This window comes from Chiloscyllium punctatum, chromosome 46 (genome assembly GCF_047496795.1).
Source record: "Chiloscyllium punctatum isolate Juve2018m chromosome 46, sChiPun1.3, whole genome shotgun sequence".
In the NCBI taxonomy this organism is placed as follows: domain Eukaryota; kingdom Metazoa; phylum Chordata; class Chondrichthyes; order Orectolobiformes; family Hemiscylliidae; genus Chiloscyllium; species Chiloscyllium punctatum.
In genome coordinates, this window is record NC_092784.1 from 63,994,774 (window position 1) to 64,018,964 (window position 24,191).

General features: G+C 43.5%; 1 protein-coding gene across 1 annotated transcript in view; it reads left to right on the forward strand.

Annotated features, from left to right (window-relative positions):
• LOC140468236 (dynamin-2-like) overlaps positions 1–24,191 on the forward strand; it is a 47,607-nt gene that overhangs the window by 19,982 nt on the left and 3,434 nt on the right. Inside the window, 15 exon segments of the mRNA XM_072564507.1 lie at positions 4,069–4,229; positions 4,905–5,047; positions 6,111–6,246; positions 6,413–6,480; positions 9,712–9,850; positions 11,392–11,478; positions 12,810–12,880; positions 15,643–15,694; positions 16,360–16,371; positions 17,594–17,707; positions 18,807–18,916; positions 19,305–19,416; positions 20,363–20,530; positions 21,875–22,110; positions 22,800–23,024. Coding sequence (XP_072420608.1) covers positions 4,069–4,229; positions 4,905–5,047; positions 6,111–6,246; positions 6,413–6,480; positions 9,712–9,850; positions 11,392–11,478; positions 12,810–12,880; positions 15,643–15,694; positions 16,360–16,371; positions 17,594–17,707; positions 18,807–18,916; positions 19,305–19,416; positions 20,363–20,530; positions 21,875–22,110; positions 22,800–23,024 — 1,834 coding nt within the window.

Consider the following 24,191-nt stretch of genomic DNA (forward strand, 5'->3'; position numbering starts at 1 on the left):
GTTCATTTTCTTACATTTCAATCCTGATGAATGCAAGACAGAAAGCTTCAACTTTGTGTGACTTTTGAACAATGTTTAAGTTCTGTATGCTCAAGCAAGTATTTTAAGGTGTACTGATGTACGTCAGCAATCTTATCTCATGCTGTCATTGGTAGTGTTCCTTCTGTCCCATCACTTACTGAGAAGGATTGGGCCAATCCTGGGCTCCTGTTCATGGTTACTCACTTGGACACTGGCTGAGGAATGAGGTGCTACAGGAAGGAAGGAGACTTTGAAGTTTGGAGCTGAGACATGTTGTTATAGGAGTGTTGAGAGAGCTTTATTCTGTGTCTAGCCCTATGCTATCCCTGTCCTGGGAGTGCTTGATCTGGAGACTTTAGAAGGAGCTTTACTCAGGATCTAACCCCATGCTGTCCCTGACCCAGAGTGTTTGATATTGGCACTAGGTGCGTGAAATGGGAAGTGTTTGAATCCTCAGCACCAACAGCCTGTATTCCAAAATCAGAAATAGCTGAAAAAGGTTTGAACTAAACTGGCCATGTTTTTACTTGCCTTTGTATTAGTTATAGTCATAGTACAGCACGGAAACAGACCCTTCAGTCCAACTTGTCCATGCCAACCAGATATCCCAACCCAATCTAGTCCTATTTGCCAGCACTTGACCCATATCTCTCTCAACCCTTCCTATTCATGTAGCCATTCAGATGCAGTTTAAATGCTGCAATTGTACCAGCTTCCACCACTTCCTCTGGCAGCTCATTCCATGCGAGCACCACCCTCTGTTTGAAAAAGTTGCCCCTTAGGCAACTTTATATTTTTTCCCCTCTCAACCTCAACCTGTGCCCTCTAGTTCTGGACTCCCACACCCCAGGGAAAAGACTTTGTTTATCCACCCTATCCATGCCCTTCATGATTTTATAAACCTCCTTAAGGTCACCCCTCAGCCTCTGACACCCCCAGGAAAACAGCCCCAACCTATTCAACTTCTCCCTTTAGCTCAAATCCTCCTACCCTGGCAACATCCTTGTAAATCTTTTCTGAACCCTTTCAAGTTTCATGACATCTTTCTGACAGGAAGGAACCCAGAATTGCACACAATATTCCAAAAGTGGCCTCATCAATGACTTGTGCAGTCGCAACGTGACCTCCCAACTCCTGTACTCTATACTCTGACCAATAAAGGAAAGCATACCAAACGCCGCCTTCACTATCCTATCTACCTACGACTCCACTTTCAAGGATCTATGAGCCTGTACTCCAAGATCTCTTTGTTCATCAACACTCCCTAAGATTGAAGTGTATGAGTCCTGCTAAGATTTGTTTTCCCAAAATGCAGTACCTCTTATTTATTTAAATTAAACTCCATCTGCCACTTCTCAGCCCATTTGGCCTATCTGATCAAGATCCCATTGTAATCTGAGGTAACCTTCACTGTCCACTATACCTCCAATTTTGGTATCACCTGCAAACTTAATAACTGTATCTTGTTTGCTCACATCCAAATCATTTATATAAATGACAAAAAGTAGTGGACCCAGCACCAATCCTTGTGGCACTCCAGTGGGTCACAGGCCTCCAGTCTGAAAAACAGCCTTCCACCACCACCCTCTGTCTTCTACCTTTTGAGCCAGTTCTGTATCCAAATGGCGAGTTCTCCCTGTATTTCATGAGATCAAACCTTGCTGACCAGTCTCCCATGGGGAACCTTGTCAAACTCCTTACTGAAGTCCACGTAGATCACGTCCACCGCTCTGCCCTCATGAGTCCTCTTCGTTACTACTTCAAAAAACTCAATCAAGTTTGTGAGGTGTGATTTCCCATGCACAAAACCATGTTGACTATCCCTAATCAGTCCTTGCCTTTCCAAATATATGTACATCCTGTCCCTCAGGATGTACCGCTGAGGTCAGGTTCACTGGTCTATAGTTCCCTGGCTTGCCCTTACCACCTTCTGAAACAGTGGCACCACATTAGCCAACCTCCAGTCTTCCAGCACCTCACATGTGACTATCGATGCTACAAATATCTCAGCGAGAGGCAGAGTAATCACTTCCCTAGTTTCCCACAGAGTTCTAGGGGGCACCTGATCTGGTCCTGGGGATTTATCCACTTTTATGTGTTTCAAGATATCTGGCGCTTCCTCCTCTGTAATATAGACATTTTTCAAGATATCGTCATCTATTTCCCTACATTCTATATCTTCCATGTCCTTTTCCACAGTAAACACTGTTGCAAAATACACGTTTAGTATCTCCCCATCTCTTGTGCCTTCACACAAAGGCCACCTTGCTGATCTTTGAAGGGTCCTATTCTTTCCCTAGTTACCCTTTTGTCCTTAATGTATTTGTAAAAATTCTTTGGATTCTCCTTAACTCTGTTTGCCAAAGCTATCTCATGACCCTTTTTTTTTGCCCTCCTGATTTCCCACTTAAGTATACTCCTACTACCTTTATACTCTTCTGAGGATTCACTCAATCTATCTTGTCTATACCTGACATATGCTTCCTTCCTTTTTCTTAACCAAACCCTCAATTTCTTAAGTCATCCAGCATTCTCTATACCTACCAGCCTTTCCTTTCACTCTAAACTGTCTCTGGACACTCGTTATCTCCTTTCTCAAGGTTTCCCATTTTTCAGCCGTCCCTTTACCTGTGAAAATCTGTCCCCAATCAGCTTTTGAAATTCTTGCCTAATACCGTAAAAATTAATCTTCCTCCAGTTTAGAACTTCAAATTTTAGATCTGGTCTATCCTCTTCCATCACTCTCTTTTAAAACTAATAGAATTATGGTTGCTGGCCCCAAAGTTCTCCCCCACTGACACCTCAGTCACCTGTCCTGCCTTATTGCCCAAGAATAGGTCAAGTGTTGCACCTTCTCTAGTAGGTATATCCATAGAACATAGAAAAGTACAGCACAGACAGGCCCACTATGTTGTGCCGAGGATTAATCCTAATGTAAAATAAAATAACCTAACCTACGCACCCCTCTATTCACTGCTGTCCATGTGCATGTCCAGCAGTTGATTAAATGTTCCTAATGACTCTGCTTCCACCACCACTGCTGGCAACGCATTGCATGTATTCACAACTCTACATAAAGAACCTTCCTCTGACGTCCCCTCTGTACCTTTGTCCTAATATCTTAAAACTATGGCCCCTCATGCCAGTCAATCCTGCCCTGGGGGGGATGTCTCTGGCTATTGACTCTATCCATGCCTCTCATTACTTTATGACCTGATCGAGGTATACCTCTTCTTCCTCCTCTCTAGAGAAAAAAGAAGTTTAGTCAACCTCTCTTCATAAGGCAAGCCCTCCAGGCCAGGCAGCATCTTGGTAAACCTTCTTTGCGTCCTCTCCAAAGCCTCCATATCTTTCCTATAGTAGGGCGACCAGAACTGGACACCATATTCCAAGTGTGGTCTCACCAGGGACTTGAGGAGCTGCAGCAAAACCTTGCGGCTCTTAAACTCGATCCCCCTGTTAATGAAAGCCAAAGCACCATATGCTTTCTTAATAACCCTATCCACTTGGGTGGCAACTTTGAGGGATCTATGCACTTGAACACCAAGATCCCTCTGTTCCTCCACACTGCCAAGAGTCCTGTCTTTAATCCTATATTCAGCATTCAAGTTCGATCTTCCAAAATGCATCACTTTGCATTTATCCAGGTTGAACTCCATCTGCTATTTCTCAGCCCAGCTCTGCATCCTGTCTGTGTCACAGTGCAGCCTGCAGTAGCCCTCGATACTATCAACGGCAACTGCAACCATTGTGTGATCTGCAAATTTATTGACCCACCCCTCAACCTCCTCATCCAAGTCATTTATAAAAACTACAAAGCGCAGACCCCTGCGGGAAACCACTCAACACTAACCTCCAGGCACATATCCACATATTGAATCAAAGTTTTCTTGTACACACGTAACAAATTCCTCTCCGTCTAAAACCCTTAATGCTACGGCAATCCCAGTCTATGTTTGGAAAGTTAAGATCCCCTACCATAACCACCCTATTCTTACAGATAAGAGATCTCTTTGAGGCTGTAATTCTTGTATCCATTTCTTGTAGGCTACATTGGCGTAGTGAACCGAAGTCAGAAGGACATTGATGGTAAGAAGGACATTTGTGCCGCCATAGCGGCTGAGAGGAAGTTTTTCCTGTCTCACCCCTCATACCGCCATATGGCTGATCGCATGGGAACCCCACACCTACAGAAGATACTGAACCAGGTGAGAGACTGATAGAGCTGTGTTTCCCATCCGTGACTGTTTTCGTCTGTCATTGGTACATGGCCCCCATCCCCCACAACCTCCCAATGCTTTGACACACCTTCGTCCTTGAAGGCACTGATTGGGCACTGGGATATAGCACCGTATTCTGTTTGCTCATTCAAAAGTCCAGAATTTCATTTTATTGGAGTTTGTGAGCTTCAGCTAAGCGTTTCTACCAAATGTGACATCAGTAGTGTCCTGCCAGCGTTACAGCATGGTTACTGAAACCCTGACTATGATTATGTCACTAAGTTGATCTGTGTGGGTGCTGCACTGGGATCTGGTAGCCCCTTGACTCAAGAGCTAAGTCTTGATGAATTTGTGTGGAAGCTGGAGACTGGCTAATATTTATAACTTGCTCTTTGACCCTTCCCTCTATTTGTGCTCTGAAGATGGTGACATTGTTTAGTTAATTCTGTTGGGGCAAATTCCAGACATATTTGAATAGCTTTTGCTAACGCATTGAACTGTGTGACCCAGAAGTGAAAAATGATCAGATTTTGGGACTATTTGTTATATTGTCATTGATGGGTGTTGCAAAGGGGCAGTAGATGAAGTGAGCACCATCTTCTAGTTTTTGCTTATGTTGCTGCAGTTTACTGTTCATTATTTTTCCATTTTATTGTAACCCAGCAATTGACAAACCACATCCGTGAAACCTTGCCCACACTGAGGAACAAGTTACAGAGTCAGATGCTTTCCCTGGAGAAGGAGGTTGAGGAATATAAAAATTTCCGACCAGATGATCCCACCAGGAAAACCAAGGCACTCCTCCAGTAAGTGGAGCAGGGTGGGTTTTCATTGTATGGACTGTACTGAAGGACACTTGGCCATTGTCGTTCTCTCCATCTCCTGTGTTACCCATCTTTGTGTCTCCTCCCTTTCCTGTTGGCTGTTCATTCTCCCTTTTGGGAAACTGATAGTGATGCCACTCTGAGCTGTGATCATCATGCAATTTAATGTCTGGATGTATTTGGGCAATAACTGATATTGCTCACAGCCCACTGCAGCGTACACACCAGCTCACTGGAATTACACAACACACCATTAACTTCATCTCAAGCAACAAGTTCACTTCCTTGATTTGGCTGTCAACCTCTTAAGGAACTCCAGTTCAAGCTATGAAAATCTTTTCCACTTTTTAGCTTGGGCTGCACAGTGGCTCAGTGGTTAGCACTGCTGCCTTACAGCACCAGGGACCCAGATTCCACCCTCTGGCAACTGTGGAATGTGCACTTTCTTCCCATGTCTGCATGGGTCCTTTAGGTGCTCTGATTTCCTCCCACTGTCCAAATGTGCAGTTTAGGTTGATTGGCCATGCTAAGTTGCCCATAGTGTCCAGGAATGTTCAGGCTATATGGATTTGCCATGGGAAAATGCAGGGTTACAGAGGGTAGGAAAGTGGGCCTTTGTGGGTTGCTATTTCAGATGGAGTACTTCCACACGGTAGGGATTATATGGCTGATGACGTGGAAACAGTGGACAGTGTAACTTTTTGTGCCTTAATAGTTCCATGCTTTCTGTTAGTGAGTCAGGTTGTGGGGTCAAGTCCAACTCCGGAATAATCTGGAGTTGAGATTTACAGCTGTGTTGTCTGTGTGAGGTGCTGGTCTTTATGATAGGATGTTGCCTGCTTGGTCAGGTGAATGTTTTGTGGCACTGTGGTTCTGATCAACATTCCTCCCTTGATTAACGCCCTCAATCTTATTGATATCTATAAGAGCATATTGTGGAAAATCGCTGTCATGTTTGCCTACATAAAATCTCTGCATTTACAAGCAATTGTGGTTGTGTGTGGACTATAAGTCTCTCTTTCAATGCTGGTGTTCTGACCCTTAGGATGGTGCAGCAATTTGGGGTGGACTTTGAGAAGCGAATCGAAGGCTCTGGCGACCAGGTGGATACAGTGGAACTGTCTGGAGGTGCAAGAATTAACCGCATCTTCCATGAACGATTCCCATTTGAGCTAGTGAAGGTGAGGTGTTCCTGGAACAGTGGATAGTTTGGGGAATGTTGATAATTATCTTGATGGTAGGAGACAGAGGTTGATTGTTATCTGAAGTGTATTCTTGTCAACCTGCATTCTTCTTTATCTCTCAGTTGCTGACAGTTGTAACTGTTGATTTATATTTCCTGTACAGATGGAATTTGATGAGAAGGAGCTGCGAAGAGAAATCAGCTACGCAATTAAAAATATTCATGGTGTCAGGCAAGTATTGTTGGCCATATAAAATTGCAATAGCTGAAGGAGGATAATGTAAATGAAGCTCTTACTCTGGTGTAGGGTGTGAAAGTAAAAGGAGTAGGTACTGTACAGCAGGAGAGGTACTCAAACAGGTTGTACCAGTGCACTGTCTACCCAGCAAATGCTGCAGTGATTTGACCAGGGTTCCCTTGAAAACAATTTTTTCAGTATACTGTTGCATTAAACCTATTTGCATGGTGTGTAAATTAAACATAGGCCTGTATGGCTATGCACCCAAGTCACAGAGTGGGAACATTGCCAACTCATTAATGTGTATAGTGTAGTGCTACTGTTTGAACAGGGTGTAGACTGCATCTGTTGTTTGTGTTCAAGATTGACTCTGTGAGTGATTTATATTTAAATGAAAATGTTTACAATTAAATGCTCAGTCACAGTAAAGTTTTGTGTACAGTGCTGTGTAGAATGACTTTATGTAAACACTGTTTAAGGGAGGTTCAGGAAGGTGTTGCATAACTCGAGGTTGGGAGGGTTGCTCCAAACTTTGTTCTGATCGTTGGGTTTGAGGACAAATAATCTGTGGAAGTTTTCCCATCTCTCACCTCTTCTACTTGTTTAACACGTTTTTTTATATTTGCTCTGTTTGTGTCAGCTTTGTTTGTTTAACAATTCATTTTCGATCTGATTTGATGCAAGCTCAGCTTTTAGATCAGGTGGGAATCAGAAACTTTAGGAAACTGTGTGTGACCCAGGCACTGAGGCAGACTTGGGGGGGGGGGGGGGGGCAGGGTACTGTCACCGGATGGGGTGGGATGTGTAGTGCATCCTGGGGAGTGTCTTTCTGAAGGTTGGAATGTGTCTGCAGTCTGGTGATGTGCTTCAATGTTCACAATGCTCCTTTAAATCCAACTAAAGGTCTTAATTGCCCCAATTTCCTAATGACTATATGTATGTGTGTCTGATAATGCCAGTCCCTGTCCTGCTGATATGGGTGTATGTGGTGGATCTACCTTAGACATGGTGAAATAATCATACTATCGTCACCTGAAACTGACCCTTCTGTAGAATCAAAACCCAACACATTTGGGAAATAGTCAACATCCAAATAAATACTTTTGTAGAGACTGAGCTGGGTCTTGTGCTCTTTCTTGTGTTGTGTTGACGTGCTTTTCCCTTTTTTGTTTTGCTTTTTATCTCTCCTTCCCCCGGCTGTAGAACGGGGCTCTTCACCCCAGACTTGGCATTTGACGCAATAGTGAAAAAGCAGGTGGTGAAGCTGAAAGCACCGTGTTTGAAGTGTGTGGACATGGTTATCCAGGAGTTGGTAAACACTGTCAGACAGTGCACACTCAAGGTATCTCTGCCTCGGAGGTTTGCCTTGCAACCAGCAGCTTAAAACTGTCATTGTGTGTGCATGATCTAACATTTAAACTGTCTGCTGGATGAGAGGAGCACCTAGGGCATGGGTGAGGAACATGTAGCTGTATCAACCTACAGCCTTGGCCATCAGTCCTGGCACGCACTGTGGGGCAGCTTTTAGTTGGAGATGGCAGAGGACAAAAGAACCAAGTGGGCAGCATAAGTGAACCAGTCCTTTCAGTGTAGCACTTTGGTTAACAGGGCCTTCTTTTAGAGAGAAGGGAGATAGAGAGACTGGGACAGGGCTACTTATTGTACCTCTTCCCCCTGCTGCGCCACCCCCCCCCCCCCCCCCCCCCCCAAGCCCTGCTGTGTCTAGCATTTCTCTTCCTCCATCTCCACCCAATCCTGCTTTGTGTGGACATCCCCCGAACCCCATATTTCACTCCTTACTCCACACCGTTTTGCTATTTGTGTAGTTCCTCTGTCTGCCTGTCCTTTCTGTAATGTGTGAGCACAGTGGGGCAATGGGTACTAATGTTTAGACAAAGCTCCATGATTTACTGGTGCTCCTGTCCTCTTCTTAAATACATAGAGATGTAGTACAGTTTAAATGTGTGTTTTACTGTAGAACCTAGACCAAGAGAATTTTCCCGAGTGTTGATGGGGACTGAGTACTTTTGTGTGTTGGGATAATGCTAATTTGATAAATTTACTGTTTGACCTCCCAAATATTTGGCCCTGGTACAGAATTGGGAGTTGTTGTGAAAACAGTAATGCATTAAATTGGCTGTGTGTTCCTTCAGCTGCCCCAGCCCTTGGGACTCTGGAAAAATCCTGATTCTCTCCTGGAGTGACACACTTAACATCCTGTTGTTGCAGATGAGTGACTGCAAACATCTGAAGTTTTATCATTGGGGCTATAAAGGGATGTAGTTCTGATATTCTTCTGCTGCAGTGTATGTTAAAGCTTGTTGGAACTAGTCCAACAGCTGTAGTTATTTAGTTTCAGTTAGTGAGACCTTTAACCAGGCCAGGCCAATCCAATCCTGAAATCAGTTTGGTTTTATATGCCTGGAGTGACGAATTACAAATGCTACCTTATCAATATTTATGCACATTGCTGTAACAGGTTCCAAATAAGTCATTCCTAGTACCAGGGCTTGAATTCTTTCTTCCAGTTGGATCCAGTTTTTATTTGTTAATTTCCAAGCTGCTTTAATTTGTTCAATCACCTGAGACACCGCTTCTCCCCTTCAAAAAAAAATCCAAGCTAAAGGAACACACAGCATGTGTAATGGTTCATCAGAAATAATGATGCATGCATTACTAAACAGGATAAGCAAACTGAGCAGTCTGGGTCCTGTGTGAGTGCTGAGAGCCAGGCTAGGCAACAGTTTCTATAACATACCCTACATTTGAACCAGTTATGCTGAGGCTCCAGGTAATGGGCCGAGGGTGCAGCATGCTTTGTGTTCTGTGGCAGTCTTCCACTTCAGACTCTCTGATTATGTGGATTTTGGAGACTGAAGGGAGTTCGCCATCTCTCCCAGGAAACAGTTTGTGGCTGAAGTGCTAGAACAGCAAAAGAAATGTTCATGGTGGGAAGTGTGCTCTGTATTTAATTGCAAAATTGTTCCCTATTCCTGAAGCCTGCACAATATCTTCTCAGAGACCCCACAGTACTGACATGGTATGCCTTGGTTCAGTTTGCTGACCTTGATCATGGACATGCTAACTCTCTTGCATTCTCTGTCTATTTTTGTTTATTTTCCCCCCACTTCTTTGTCTCTTCCTTGCTCTCTCTTGGTGCCTCTGTTTCCACATTACCCCAATCTTTCCCTGTCCCTGTTTTCTCTGCTCTGTACTGCTGTGTAGGACGGGGCTGTTCACCCCAGACATGGCATTCGAAGCCATAGTGAAAAAGCAAGTGCACAAGTTGAAGGAGCCGTGCCTGAAGTGCATTGATATGGTGGTCTCCGAGCTGGCGACTGTCATCAGAAAGTGTAGCGACAAGGTACGATAGCATTGAAACTGATGTGGGACCCTCCATCAATGATTGAGCTACTGAGTGAGGCTGCCCAAAGGGGCATCTCATCTCCTTCATTCAATTCTGAACCACCTTCAAGCAGGTGATTTTCCCAAATCGATTGTGCAAAGGAAAGTGTCACTGACCACACTGTTTGATAGTGGGCATTGCCACATTGCTGACCACCTGAAGAAGCTGGCTTCCCATCCCAACAGCAGCAGAGAGTCAGTCGCGTTATATTTGTGGAGGGAGGGGAGGTGACCCACTGTGATAGGGATTTGTAAATTGGGGCAAAAACAGAGTGAAATCAGAACCTGGGGCAGAGTTTGTGGCATTGAGGTGAGAGGACACCTAGGGTGTAAGGTTGTGCAGGAGGGTGGGGTGGGGGGATGCAGGGTGGATGACAAAGAACCAGGATGTAAAGATGGTGTTCAAGAGTCTGAGTCTGGAGAATGAGTTGGGGGTGGGGTCAACAACAGATGAACCTGTCTACATTATGCAGACTCAATATCTCTCACAAGGGTCTGTATCCTAGTCCATGACAGCATAGAGTTATTTCTATAGCTCAGTTACTAAAGTGTAGTGTTCCAGATTTTAAATCTATTAAGCATTCCCATTTTGATTGCTCCAAAGTTAGCCTTAATGTTCATTTTATTTGGTGCTATAGTCTGGCAGTTCACTGAATGCCAAGGTTCTAAGTTTCATTCAAACCAAAAATCAGAATTTCATATGATTCTTATCTTTGCATATCCTGTCTCAGCTGGTGTCATTATTTTGTTGCATCAGACGGCTTTCTGTTCTCCACATGAAGAGGTTTAAACTGTTTTTACAGAACTTGCCTTTCCTAGTTCTAGTGGAATGAGAATGAGTGTTCTCCTCATTGTACTGTAACTAGGTTGTGGTCTTCACTGAGCTTTCTGAATGGTCAGGTTGATAGACCGCATCCTCTTCATTGGCCTGACCACTTGCTGTTCTCTCTGTTGCCAATATCTCCAATCAGTCTGCTCTGGCTAATTTTTGCTGTTCACAACTCTTCTGATCTGAGTTTCCTGCTCTGCCTGTTCCCATAGTTTGGGCTTGGGCCACTATTTTCAAGAGATTACTGCTAAATGTTTACTCTGTATTCTCTGTCCCACAGAGTCTGCCTGCTCAGTCTGTATGTGCTGTCCTTAATACTCATTTATCTTGGTCTTGTCGGGCTGCTGTCTAGCTGATTGCTTTGGTTGTAATGAAGCTTTGAATAAAGCTGGACATCACCCACATTCGACCCTTACATTTAAATGGTCCATGTTGGCCCAGGTCAGTTTGTGCAGCAACTAGTACAGTTTTAATCAAAGCTTTCTCCCATCCTGGTTGGTTTCTGTTATCTGGTGATGTGTGATGAGAATGAGCTTGCTGTGTTTCTCAGTGAATTTGATCTGCTGCAGCTGGTCAGATTTCTTCTCCTCACTGTACTGACCTGTTTGTGACTGTTGGTTTGAGTTAGACCTCAGAAAACTGCAGTGCTGTCTGCTTTCCTCCTCCTGCAGCTCAACTCCTTTCCTAGGTTACGCGAGGAGACAGAGAGGATTGTAACCACTCACGTCCGAGATCGGGAGGGAAAGACCAAGGATCAGGTCAGTGAGTACCTGCTGGCTGCCATAATGGGCTTTGTAGCATCATAACCAGGGCTGAAGGAGAGCACCATGGGTTATAACATAAAATAAAAAGACTTTTATCCAATTCCCAAGATGACCCTTGCAAATGCCAGGTTTCAAACACAAGATCTACAAACCAGGTTTCTTAATAAACGCAATTATTCACAGATCATAGATTCCCTATAGTGTGCAAGCAAGCCATTTGGCCCATCAGGTCCACACCCACCCTCTGAACAGCATCCCACCCTGCTTATCCCATGGCTAATCTACCTAGCCTGGACATCTCTGGATTGTGGGAGGAAACTGGAGCACCCAGAGGAAACCCATGCAGACATGGAGCGAATGTGCAAACTTCACACAATCACCTGAGGATAGAATTGAACTCTAGTGCTGAGCCAATGCGCTGTCCAATAAATTGGTTTATTATAAAACATACCTTATTCAATGAGGATGCAATGATTAGTTAACATACAGTTAGTAATATGGAAGCATAAATGCTTACCCCTCAAAATATCCCCAAAACACATACAACTCTCACTCTTCAAGCAAAGAAAGGTAATAGATTTCTGTGCAGAAATTGGCTTTCTGAAAAACAAAACCCTTTTGTAATGGGTCATTCTTGAAGATAAACGTGTAAAGTTTTGTATTTTCCAGATCTGTTGCTATGATGCTCGGGCAGGTGTGGTCAAGTGATGATCATGCATGGTTATCGCTTGCATTTAAACAGCTTGCTTAGGAAATATGAATCTTGAGATGTTTGTTCAAACTCTTTCAAAATAATGAATAAGTTTCATCCTGAATTTGAGAAAAATCAGTTGGGCAGCTTGTTCTTGGTGAGCTTTCCTCCAACATGGCTTATTCTCAGCAGGCTTTACACCATCTGAACTAGTACTTCACAGACTCCTTTATAACTGAACTAGATAGAAAAAAAAGCACATCTCTAAGGCAGTCACTGTTCTAAACAAAGTAAGACCATATAACAGAGCGAGCACACATCAACTTGTGATTTTTAGGAAGCCTTGTTTCTTCTTTTTAAAAAAAAACAAACAATATCATGGACTTTGAATAACCTCTTCTAAAAGAAACTGCGACAGGTTTTTCGACAAAACTGAAGTCAATCCACTTTCTGCAGTTTTTAAAAACCAAATAATATCAGATATAAAACATTTTCGTATCTGTAATCACTCATAATCGTTCCTTTGATGTAGTGCCGAATTCTTTGGGAGCTTCTCATCAGTTGGGCTCGTGTTGTGAGTATACACCCTGAGGACATGTTTGCAGCAGCCTTACCTGTCTTTGATCTCTTCTAGATCCTTTTATTGATTGACATCGAACTATCCTACATCAACACAAACCACGAGGATTTCATTGGATTTGCAAAGTAAGTGTGGAAGGTCAGAAGTAAGAGCTGGTTAAATTGGAGCAGGAGTGACCAGGCAGCCACTTGAGCTTGTTCAATCAGTCAAGAATATCAGAGCTGATAATCTATTTCACTCCACTTTCTCATCCTTAACCTTAATTCCCCTGGTAAACAATTATCAATCATTCTTGGCATTGAATATAATCATTGGTAAACATCTACACCACTCTGGAGAATTACAAGAGTTTCTGGGTTTGTGAGATGTGAGCCTCGTTGGCTGTGCCAGGTTGTTTGACCATCTCTAATCACGAAGCAGCTGCAAATCCATGGAATGTAGCAAGACTTCCATGATTTGACGGTTGATGGTGAAGGAATGGGGTTATATAACCAACGCTGATTGGTTTGTGACTTGGAGAGAATCTTGCAGGTGATGTTTGTCTGGTGCATCTGCTGTCCTTGACCTTCGAAATGCTCAAGCTCTTGGAAGGTGATGTTAAAGGAGGCTGGGCACGACTGTGGGGTATGTAGTAGCATACTGTTAATGTTACTGGGCTAGTAAACTGGAGCCCCAGGCTGATACTATGGGGAACATGGGCTTGAATCCCACCATGTCAGGTGGTGAAATATTTATTTGATAGGCTAGATTAGATTAGATTCCCTACAGTGTGGAAACAGGCCCTTCGGCTCAACCAGTCTACACAGACCCTCCGAAGAGCAACCCACCCAGACCCATTTCCCTCTGACTAATGCACCTAACACTATGGGCAATTTATCATGGCTAATTCACCTAACCTGCACATCTTTGGACTGTGGGAGGAAATCAGAGCACCCGGAGGAAACCCATACAGACACGGGGAAAATGTGCACACTCCACGCAGTCAGTCACCTGAGGCTGGAATTGAACCTGGGACCCTGGTGCTGTGAGGCAGCAGTGCTAACCACTGAGCCATCGTGCTGCCCCTAATTCTGGAATAATGAATTATTTTAATGGTGAGCATGTAACCATTTTCCTAAAAAGCCTGTCTAATATTCACTGTACTTAAATTAAGTAGTAGTCTGGTCTGCATGTGACTCCAGACCCACAGTAATGTGATCCACTCTCTGAAATGGCCGAGCGAGCAATAATTTTGAGGGCAAGTATAGTAATTGGTAGCCAATGCCAAAGTTGCACGTGACTCTCACCCAATGCAAGAATAAAAAATCTTGCAGATGGTAGACTGGTGGTGGTATAGTTTGCCAATTAAGCAGGCAACTTTGACAAGACAGTTTTAACACATTTTAGTCTTAAATAGCTCAACTTTATCCTGAAACTGTACCCAATAGTTCTCTGCTCTCTAATCAGGAAAACCGCTTCTCAATATTTACCTGTCAAATCCTGTAAGAACTTTTATGCTTCAATGATGTGAACTCACTCCTTCATACAAATGTCAGAGAATATAGATGCATTTTAATTTTTGTTTCATGATCTGAAGAGCAGCTTCTCTCTTTCTCAGCTGTTCCCATGAGCTGGAGCTGGAGTTGGATCACAGATCAGCCATGGTCTTCTGTTTGTGCTCTTGTGTGTGAGGAGCCCACAGGCTAGATCCCAGAAACACTGGGCAGAAAGACTCTTGGCTCTGAACTTTTTCTTGATGTGAGCTAGGTGACCAGAGTTATGAGCTCTAGTTCAATACCATTCGGTTTCCCTTTTTGGCCACACTCTGAATCTGCTACTTATTGCAATTCTGTCAGAAGTCACACAACACCAGGTTATAGTCCAGGAGGTTTATTTGGAAGCACTAACCCTCGGAGCGCTGCTGCTGCTTCAGGTGGAGTGAAGAGAAGCGCGCACAATTTACAGACCGATCAAAAGATCATACAGTTGGGGTGAGTGGGGTGTCAACAGGCTGAATAATAAATCTCTGCTGGTGATCAAAAGTGTCAACAGCTGAATAGCAAGTAAAGAGATGACCTATAATCCAATTAATTGAACCAGAGAGATAATTACAAAAAAAATTAAAAATAAGGTGGTGCTGGAATATCATGATGAGTATAAAATGATGCACGCACTGAGTGTCTAACCAAAGTAACAAGTAATCCAAAACTGTACAAACTGATTAAGGTGTAGAGATAATAAGTTATCAAGGTGATGGGTCAAAACTGACAGTATGGAAGATTTTACAGATGTAGAGTTAGAATGATGTGAAGTTGGCTGAGTGACCATGGTTTATGTCTGGTTTTCTGACCGGAGGCAGGTAAACAGTGAAATTCCCCAGGATTGTTCCTAGGATTGCTGTTTCTCTGTCTCTGTTACTAACATTGATTTTGGTGAGTCTGGGCACAACCTGGAAGTACTGTAAACTGGGAGGGGGTGGGGGGAGGGAATACTGACTGACTTTGAGGGTAGATTAGCTGATAAAATAGGTGTGGTAGATGAAAGATGTGAAGTAATTGAGAAGGAAGAATGTGGCTGGGCAATAAAAAGAGTATATTCCAAACAAGTTGCAGGATCAGAGGGACTTGAGAAAATGTTTAAAAGATGCATGGCGTCCTAAATGTAATACATATGGGGGCACAGTGTGCAGAATCAAAAAGGTTATGATGAATGTTGAAAAACAGGATAGCCACCTCAGGTTTGTCAACTTGTGGACAGCACGCATTAAGCAAAAGTTTAAGCTTTAGAGAAGGTTCCAAAAAGTTTAGCAGACTGGTTCCAGGGAAGAGGAAATTCAGTTTCATGGATAGAGTTTGTTGGCTGATTCCAGGTATAAGCTCCTTATACAATTTGCTGTCTTTCCCTCCAGTGCACAGCAGAGGAGCAGCCAGTTAACAAAGAAACGAGCAGTTCCAAACCAGGTAAGAGTGTGGGTTTGATCTTGAGCCAATTTGTGGGACTAAAGTGTGCATCTTTAAGCAATTGGATTTGCATGAGTGGGAATGTTGATGTAATATTTGGATTGAGCTTTGTTAACTTGAGTTTGCACTTTGCACCATTAATTTAACAAGGATTTGCAGAATGTTTGTGTGAAGTTAATTGTCTGGTGAAATTCTGAATTTGTCAGTACAGAGCCAAAATGGAGAATTTGAATTCTCTTGAGGGCACAGCTGACTGCGCCTCTCACCCTGCCACCCCCCCCCCCCCCCCCCCCCTGCCGGCCACCTTGCTCCCTGCCCTGCCTCCTTCAACTCACCACCTCCTCCCCATTTTGTCCAGCCCCTCCTTTCTTTTACCCCGCTTACCCCTTTTGCCCTCATTGAATTGATGTGTGTCTTTTGGAGTGAGAGGTTTGGGGAAATCCGGTGCCTGGTTCCACCAGGTTTTGTACTAAAGAGTTATTTTGGCTATTTTAAAGGCCTGGCTGAGGATGGCCTCTAATAACTGCATGTCATTTTGTCTTCTCTCCTTTACTGACTGTTTGCTGTGCCTTTGCTGTCCATCCAATTTTACTTCAACCCACCCTTCACTCAATTCACTTTTTCCTCTGATATTCCGCCTTCTTTAAACTATAACACTTCTAAAGGGTGAGATTCTGGTAAGTACCGTTTGTGTTGTGTGTTGCTTAGTTTAGTTGATTTGAGTTTGTCTGATGGTGAGAGGAGGAATTAGATTGGGATGTGATCAGGAAACATTTCCCCCTGGCATTCAGTCATGGCTAAAATGATTTCATTGTGTTTCAGTCCTTTTTTTTCTCTTCTCTGCTCAGATCCAATAATCACAATGCTCAAAATGAACAGTCAGATTGGTGTTAATCAGCAAGTTCTGTCTTTGCTCTTGTTTCTGGTGATGGTGTCAACTCCATTAATGGCAGTTCATTCATCATCTGGTTCTCCAGCAGCCGATGGAATCAAGTGTGTGTGATTCATTCACAGTTTTCTATTCGTATCTTCCTCCTGGGAATGCTGCATTACTACACTTGAGCTAGGAAGTCCTCCGCTCACCAGCATGGCGGCTCTGTCTGGTCATTTGGATCAGCTGCTTGTTCCATTTGATGCTGGCTAATCAAGTACTTTGCTCCATCCACCAACGGCACACATTAGCATCTTCACTATTTCCTCTTCACCTGCACCAAATGCAGTTAGTTTTAACCGCATCTGTGTGCCACACTTTTTGGAAGTGATCCTGTTGAAGTTGATAGTTGCTGTGGGGCCGATGTTGGATCAGTGCAGTGAATAACCCCCAGGGGTAGCTGGATTATTCTGAGTTAGAGACAGTTTCCCCCTCCTGTGTCTCAGGTAGGTGACTAACCAAGTTTGTTTCTAATTAACTTGTTTGTTTTTTGTTTTGTGTCACGTGTCTCTAATTCTCCCCAACATCATCTGACTTTCCACTAACCCCATTTTGCAATGGAACTGCCTCTTGGAGTAGGTTTTTGGAGGACCTGCAGCAGCAACAGCAGCTCATTGGCTGTTGCAGTCAACCCAACGCTGTAGAGACTTTGGTTCCACCAGCAGAGCTTTTAAAAAATCTCCTCATTAACTGTGATGTCTTAATGCTTTCTAATCAACTTCTGAATGTTCTGTGCAGATAAAGACATGCACAAATATTCCTCAGTAATTCGTTTTTCTCTTGCTTCCTCCTGAGACTGTGGTGTTTGTTAACTTTGAATACCTGTCTCCCCCTCCATCCACGGACATATGCCCCTCTCCTTTGCTTTCCCTACTCATCTGACTAAAGTCTCATGTGGGTTGGTGTGATATAAGGGCTCCCAGCTTAATGGACTTGCTCAGCCTCACAATGCTGCTGACTATTTCCAGGTTATTCGCAGGGGTTGGATCACCATCAACAACATCAGCATCATGAAGGGTGGCTCCAAGGAATATTGGTTTGTGCTAACGGCTGAGTCACTGTCTTGGTACAAAGATGAAGAGGTGAGTGAATCTAACTCTTTCGCGTGTTCTCCGTTGTATTTTAATTAAATTGGAATTGGTCTTGAATTTGGTTTCAGTTTACCTTATGCATGAGACATTGCACATGGAGTTGACTTTTTCCCTGTCCTGGCAGTGGTTACAAAGGTCATATACTGATGTGTTTGATTGGATACCTTGCTGCGCTTGATGGAGTGGGAGAGCATCATTCATTTCTGTCTGAACTGTTCTCTGCTTAATCCCATTATGGGGACGTTCTTCATGGCAACATTTCAACCCATCAAAGTCCACTTTCCAACTAATTAGCACTTCCCTCATACAGGGAAGGGCTGAGTCCTGATGAAGGGCTTTTGCTCGAAACGTCATTTTTTCCTGCTCCTCAGATGCTGCCTGACCTGTTGTGCTTTTCCAGCACTACTCTAAACTAGACTCTAATTTCCAGCACCTGCAGTCCTCACTTTTGCCTACTTCCGTCATACAATAGAAATGTTGGGTTTTTTCCTTTAACTTCAGTATTTCTTGCGAATTTTCATGGAGTGCAAACCAGAAAGCTTCAACAAAATCTTTTTTTTCAGCAATCCCTCATTGTGCTTGAGGTGTGTTTTTATCCTGATCGTTTGATTAAACGTTTATGGGCACGGTGGTTCAGTGGTTAGCAATGCTGTTTCACAGCGTCAGGGATTCGTGTTTGGTTCCAGCCTTCGGTAATTGTCTGTGTGGGGTTTGCATGATCTCCCTGTGCTGGGTGCTCCAGTTTCCTACCACAGTCCACAGATGTGTAGGTTAGGTGGATTGACCATGGGGAATGCAGAGTTAAGTGTTTAGGGTAGGGGGCTGGGTCTGGTTTGGATGTTCTTTTGAGGATCGGTGCAAACTCAGTGGGCCTGATGGACCCTTTTTGCAATGTAGGGATCCTATGGTTTTGTTCATCCTCTGCCCACTTTCTCTCTGATGTTTAAAAGTAACCCCACCTTCACAGCCTGCCTGGGGGAAGGTTTTTGATAGACGTTGTGTAAATCTTTTTGAAATGCCAAGAGACATGCGGTGGAAGTTGAATTCTGCAGCGTACGACTGTTTTCTAATGGTTATATGAATGTTATAGGAGAAGGAGAAGAAGTACATGTTGCCACTTGACAACCTGAAACTGAAGGATGTGGAGAAAGGTTTCATGTCCACCAAACATGTTTTTGCAATCTTCAATACCGAGCACAGGTTAGTGCCAAGTCAGCTGCAGCTGTCTCTTTCCAACTCCACATGCAGTGACTGAGAGGGAATACTGAGAAAAGGGGAAATTGATGAACTAGTATTTTCAGGGGTGGGCTCCTGTTCTAGTTTGTTTGTTACCCAGCGACTCCACATTTCCTTGAGCCAATCCAGTCAGTGTCCCTTAAACCTGCTGAGCATTGCCCTGTGATGCTAAGGTTTCTGTCTACTATCGTGTCAAGGCAGCAAACATCAACTCTGCATTAGAAATTAAAATGGAAACAACAATGTAACTAGATCTTAAAGCTTAGTCTGTCACTGTCTGAGGCTTTTGTTTCCAGTCCAGTGAAATCCAAGCTGTGGGAATGATTCATTTTAATATTCCATTTTTCTATAGGAATGTTTATAAAGACTATCGCCAAATTGAATTGGCTTGTGAGTCCCAGGAGGATGTGGACAGTTGGAAAGCATCGTTCCTGAGGGCAGGGGTCTACCCAGAGAGGGAGAATGTAAGTTTTAGCTGTGCTTCTGACACACTTTCTCTGAAATAGCAAACAGGATTGCTATTGTCTTGTGTTGCTTAAAGACAAAATTGGAGAAAGTGGCTGTTCCTTCACACTTGACAAAGCTTCTAACCTCCCTGAGGACTGCACATTTAAACAGGCCATTTAGCTCAATGTTCCAGAATGCTACTTACATTCCATGTGAGACTCAGCTGATCTTTTATCTAAATCTACAATCATAACCATCTATTTCTTTCTCATAAGCTTGACTAGCTTCCCTTTAAATACATCTACACTGTCATTCCAACCACTGCTGGCTGTGATAGCAATTTCCATAGTCTCATCTTGCAAAATAGAGATGTTTCTATGGAATAAGGTATTGGATTTCTGAGTGGGTATCTTGTTTCAATGTCATGCATGCAGAAACCTTCTGTCTATAATCCCTCTGATAAACTTTACCTTTCATAATTTCAAAGACTTCTGATGGTATTCCTCAACCGTTTTGTCAAGAGAAAATTGACCGCTCTTATCAACCCTTCCTTAATATGCTTACCCATACATTTCTAATGTTGTATAATTGCTTTGCTCCAGCTCTTCTGTTCATATATTTAAGGATCCTGTTATTTTGCCTGCCACTGACATTAAGCTGTCTGATCTACAATATCCTGAGCATGTTTGGTGACTCTGTACCCCATACGTATGTTTGAACAAGAGTCCTATGGAGTGACGTTCACTCTGGTTTAATGTCCAGGGACCCTGGCTGGAAAATGTGAAACCCTTCATGGTATGTACTGGGCTAGCAGACAAATCAGATGTGACTGGCCATGGGCTGAGACCCCAACAAGGAGTCAGCACTTAAAGGGGCAGAGAATTCTGCTTCTGTGGATGATGCTGGGAGGTGTGCAATATGGAGTGAGTGACTCCTGCTGTAACTGTTGTCCATCCTCTTTAGGCTGAGAATGATGAGGGGGGCAGTAGTCCAGACACATTTTCAATGGACCCACAGCTAGAGCGACAGGTTGAGACGATCCGTAACCTGGTGGATTCCTACATGGGAATCGTTAATAAATCGATCAGGGATCTGATGCCAAAGACCATCATGCACCTCATGATCAACAATGTAAGTTCTTCTGTGGATCTTTTGGTTTGGGTGGGGGAGGGGAGGGGGTGTGAAATACAATGGAGAAGTCTTGGTTGAGTGAAATTGGTGTAATTACAGTGTAGTTTAAAATATTCAATTTTGTCACCGTTGAGCCTGTGGAAAGTTTGGCCTGAAGATTATGGAGAAAAGAATGAGAGATCTGTCTGGACAGCACTGGACATAACTGAAGGTTCAGTAAACAGACAGGCTTGAGCCACAGTGAAGGCAAATTAGGTTAGAGAGGTGATATACTGAGTTAGCAATCCAGAGTCCCACACCAATGTTGTGGGATATGAGTTCAAATACCATTACCGCAAATGGTGAAATTTGAATTCGGTAAAATCTGGAGTAAAGAGCTGGCCTAATTGTGACCATATAACCATTGATTATTGTAAAGTCCTATTTTGTTCACTCATGCCATTTAGGGAAGGTGAATACATCTGCACAAACAAATTTGTAAAAAGAAAAGCAGGTTGTGGTGAGGAAAGAGGATTTAAGGTCAGAAGCTTGGCTTGGTCCAGTGAGTTAGCAAGGTAGTTTGTGCTGGATCAACGTCTGGTACGGAGTCACAGAAGAAGGGCTGGTAGAGAGAACATGGAAGGGGAATTTTAGAATGGGCTGTCATTGACTTGGAGATGGCAGATTTGAAACAGTTGTGGAGAAATTGCTTCTCTCAAACATTCCTCATTCACGACTTCACAACACCAGAGTGCAGCAGATGCTGAGACACTGAATAAATTTAAGATGGAGATAGATTTTTAATTAGTAACAGGTTGAAGGGAGAGTTACGGGGGGCTGGGCAGAAAAGTGGAGCAGAGGCTGAGATGCGATTAGTAATCATGTTTAAATATCAAGCAGGCTCAAGGGGCTGAATTGCTGCCTCCTGCTTCAAGTTCTTATGTTCTCATGTATAAAGGTGCAGGACAGATAGAAGGGGGATGCACCTTGTACAATAACTGAACATCTTACAGCCAATTAAGAGATTTAGAAGTATGGTCAGATATAATATAGGAAACTTAGCAGCCAATTTGCATACTGCAAGATCCCATGTACTTCAATATCACAAAAACCAGTAAAATCTGTGTTGTGATGTAGATTGAAGGATAAATACTGACCAGGGCATCAGAGATAAATTTACTACTCCACTTAAAACCAGTGGCCTGGGATCATTTTAAAATTAAATTCTAATTTGAAGGTTGCCAAGTTTGACAGTGTAGATCTCGGCTTCAGTTCCTGTATCACTGAGGTTTGGAGGGGGAGGGATTGAGTGACAGGGGCAGGCATTCCACAGCAAGTTTGAATGAACTCTTTTGCTTGTGACAGACCAAGGACTTTATCCACTCGGAGCTACTCGCTTTTCTGTATTCATCGACTGACCAAAGCAGCTTAATGGAAGAGTCGGCTGAGCAGGCACAGAGACGTGATGAAATGTTGCGAATGTATCATGCTATCAAAGAAGCTCTCCGCATCATCGGGGACATCAGTACCACCACCATCACTGCACCCTTGCCTCCCCCAGTTGATGACTCTTGGCTTTCTGTCCAGTCCGGGGGTCACAGGTAGGCAAATGTGAGAGGCAACAGAATTAGAAATCTGGGCTGGAGTAGAGAAATGAAGTAAACAGGTTCATCTGGATGTAGCCTTGGAGCCGCCTTTAGCTCAGTGCTAACATCATCTGAATTATTCCTGTGTGGCTCTTCCTCACTCCAAGGTTACCATCTCTGGGTATATGCCAACCCTCTGGCAAAACAGACCCACCTAAAGAGGGATTTGCTCTTGGAATCCTCAACATCAATTTCAGACTCCATGAAGTCTCATAGTATGAGGAAAACGAGGCGGAAGCCTCCTGATTACCATGTACTGCCTCTCTTTGGCTAATGAACCAGTTCTCCTCCATGTTGAGCACCACTTGAAGAAAGCATGCAGGGTGGAAAATGCCCAAAATATACTCTGGGGGGAGATTTTACTGTCCATCACAGACTCTACGAGCTCAACCATGGTAGAATGTGAGAAGTTGCACTTATGGGGTAGCTGTGATTCTGGAGTCACTGATACATGATGCAGTGGGGGGGGGGTGGGGTCTGTGGTAGGGCTTGAGCAGTGAAGGTCGGTTAGTAGGTTGTGGGTTGATGGTTACTGATGGGATAGGAGTTTGCAGGATGTGGAATTGGATTCTTTAAATGACAATTTTACCCATTAGTTGCAAGGTGAAACTGTAATTGAAGTTTTTGCTTTGTAACTTCCACAGCCCAACACCTCAGCGTAGACCTCACTCTGCAGTGGGCCCACCAAGTAGACCTCCTGGAGTCCGGGGATCGACTCCGGGTCCTATGTTAATACCAACGCCTGTGGGAGGTTTTGGTGCTCCTCCTATTCCCTCCAGACCTGTTCCCACTAATGATGCCTTAGGGGCACCACCTCAAATTCCTTCCAGGCCAGCACGTATCCCACCTGGCCCTCCTGGGCTACCCAGGTATGTCTTAACACTCTAACCTCACCCTACTTCATAGACACTGCTGAAAGAGGCATAGATCGCGAGTGTGTGAGAGAGAGAGAGAATGCACGTGCAGATCTGAATGTGTGAATGCCCACTCTGGCCTTTTAACAATTGCGTGCTTTCGGTATACTGCCATTCTATAACCTCAATTTCTCATAACAGTAAAATAAGTCTCCCTTTAGCTCGGAGGCATTTCACTTCCACTGTTTCTGGAAACTAATGATGAATTCGTGTTTTGAGATTCACATGTTGTAGTTCTGCAGTCCCCAAGGTTTAATTATTTTAGTTTATTTCATAATGTCTTCTCTACTCTTTTTTTATGCCATATAAAGATATATTACCATTTTGTTTTTCCTTCACGCCCTGGCATGTGTAGAAGAGTGCAGGTTAGGGAAGGTGGGGCAGTCAGTGTTGATCTTCTAAACAGTCTGGTGTTTATTTGTGAATTTATCACTTTGATAATTACGTAGAGCTCTTAAAACTGTGGCTTGGGCATTTCTCAAATGCACAATTTGGGGCAACATCCCACATTGGCAAGTACAGAATACCTATTGGTGAGGAATGAAAGGGCCAGTGTTTGTTATGTTTTAAGTTTTTTTTATGTTCAATTTGAGCCTTTCTCTGTAACATTGAGTTTGCACACTTCCTTCGGCTTGCTAAAACCTCAACTCATTATTGGTGTGATCTGAACCTCTGACCAACATTCAAGCCACTCCTTCAACAGGAGACACTCCTCAATATGTTCTCTTTAGCCCAGAATCTTGGTGAAAGCTGTGAAAAATTGACTAGTTAACTGTCCAGTATCTCTTATTTGCTAAATACTGGTCTGATCAATGGGACTAAGGAAGTGACTTGTGCAATGGGCAAGGGTTCACCCTGACAGTTTCTGAATTTAAAGTGCAAACATGTGACCGGGTAGGTCTGTGCTGTGATTGCTGCTGTTAAAGTGAGAGATTGGGCTTTATTTGTCTGAGAGGGGAAAAATTTCACGCATTACAATGGACTGTTCTGATGGAAGTCCATGTATTCCATCTGTAATGTACAGCTCCCTCAACTTCAGCCTGATTACCCAGGTCAATGGGAAATGACCCACACAGTGTGGCTCTATTCAATAAGCATTTGTAGTTCAGTTTCATATATCCT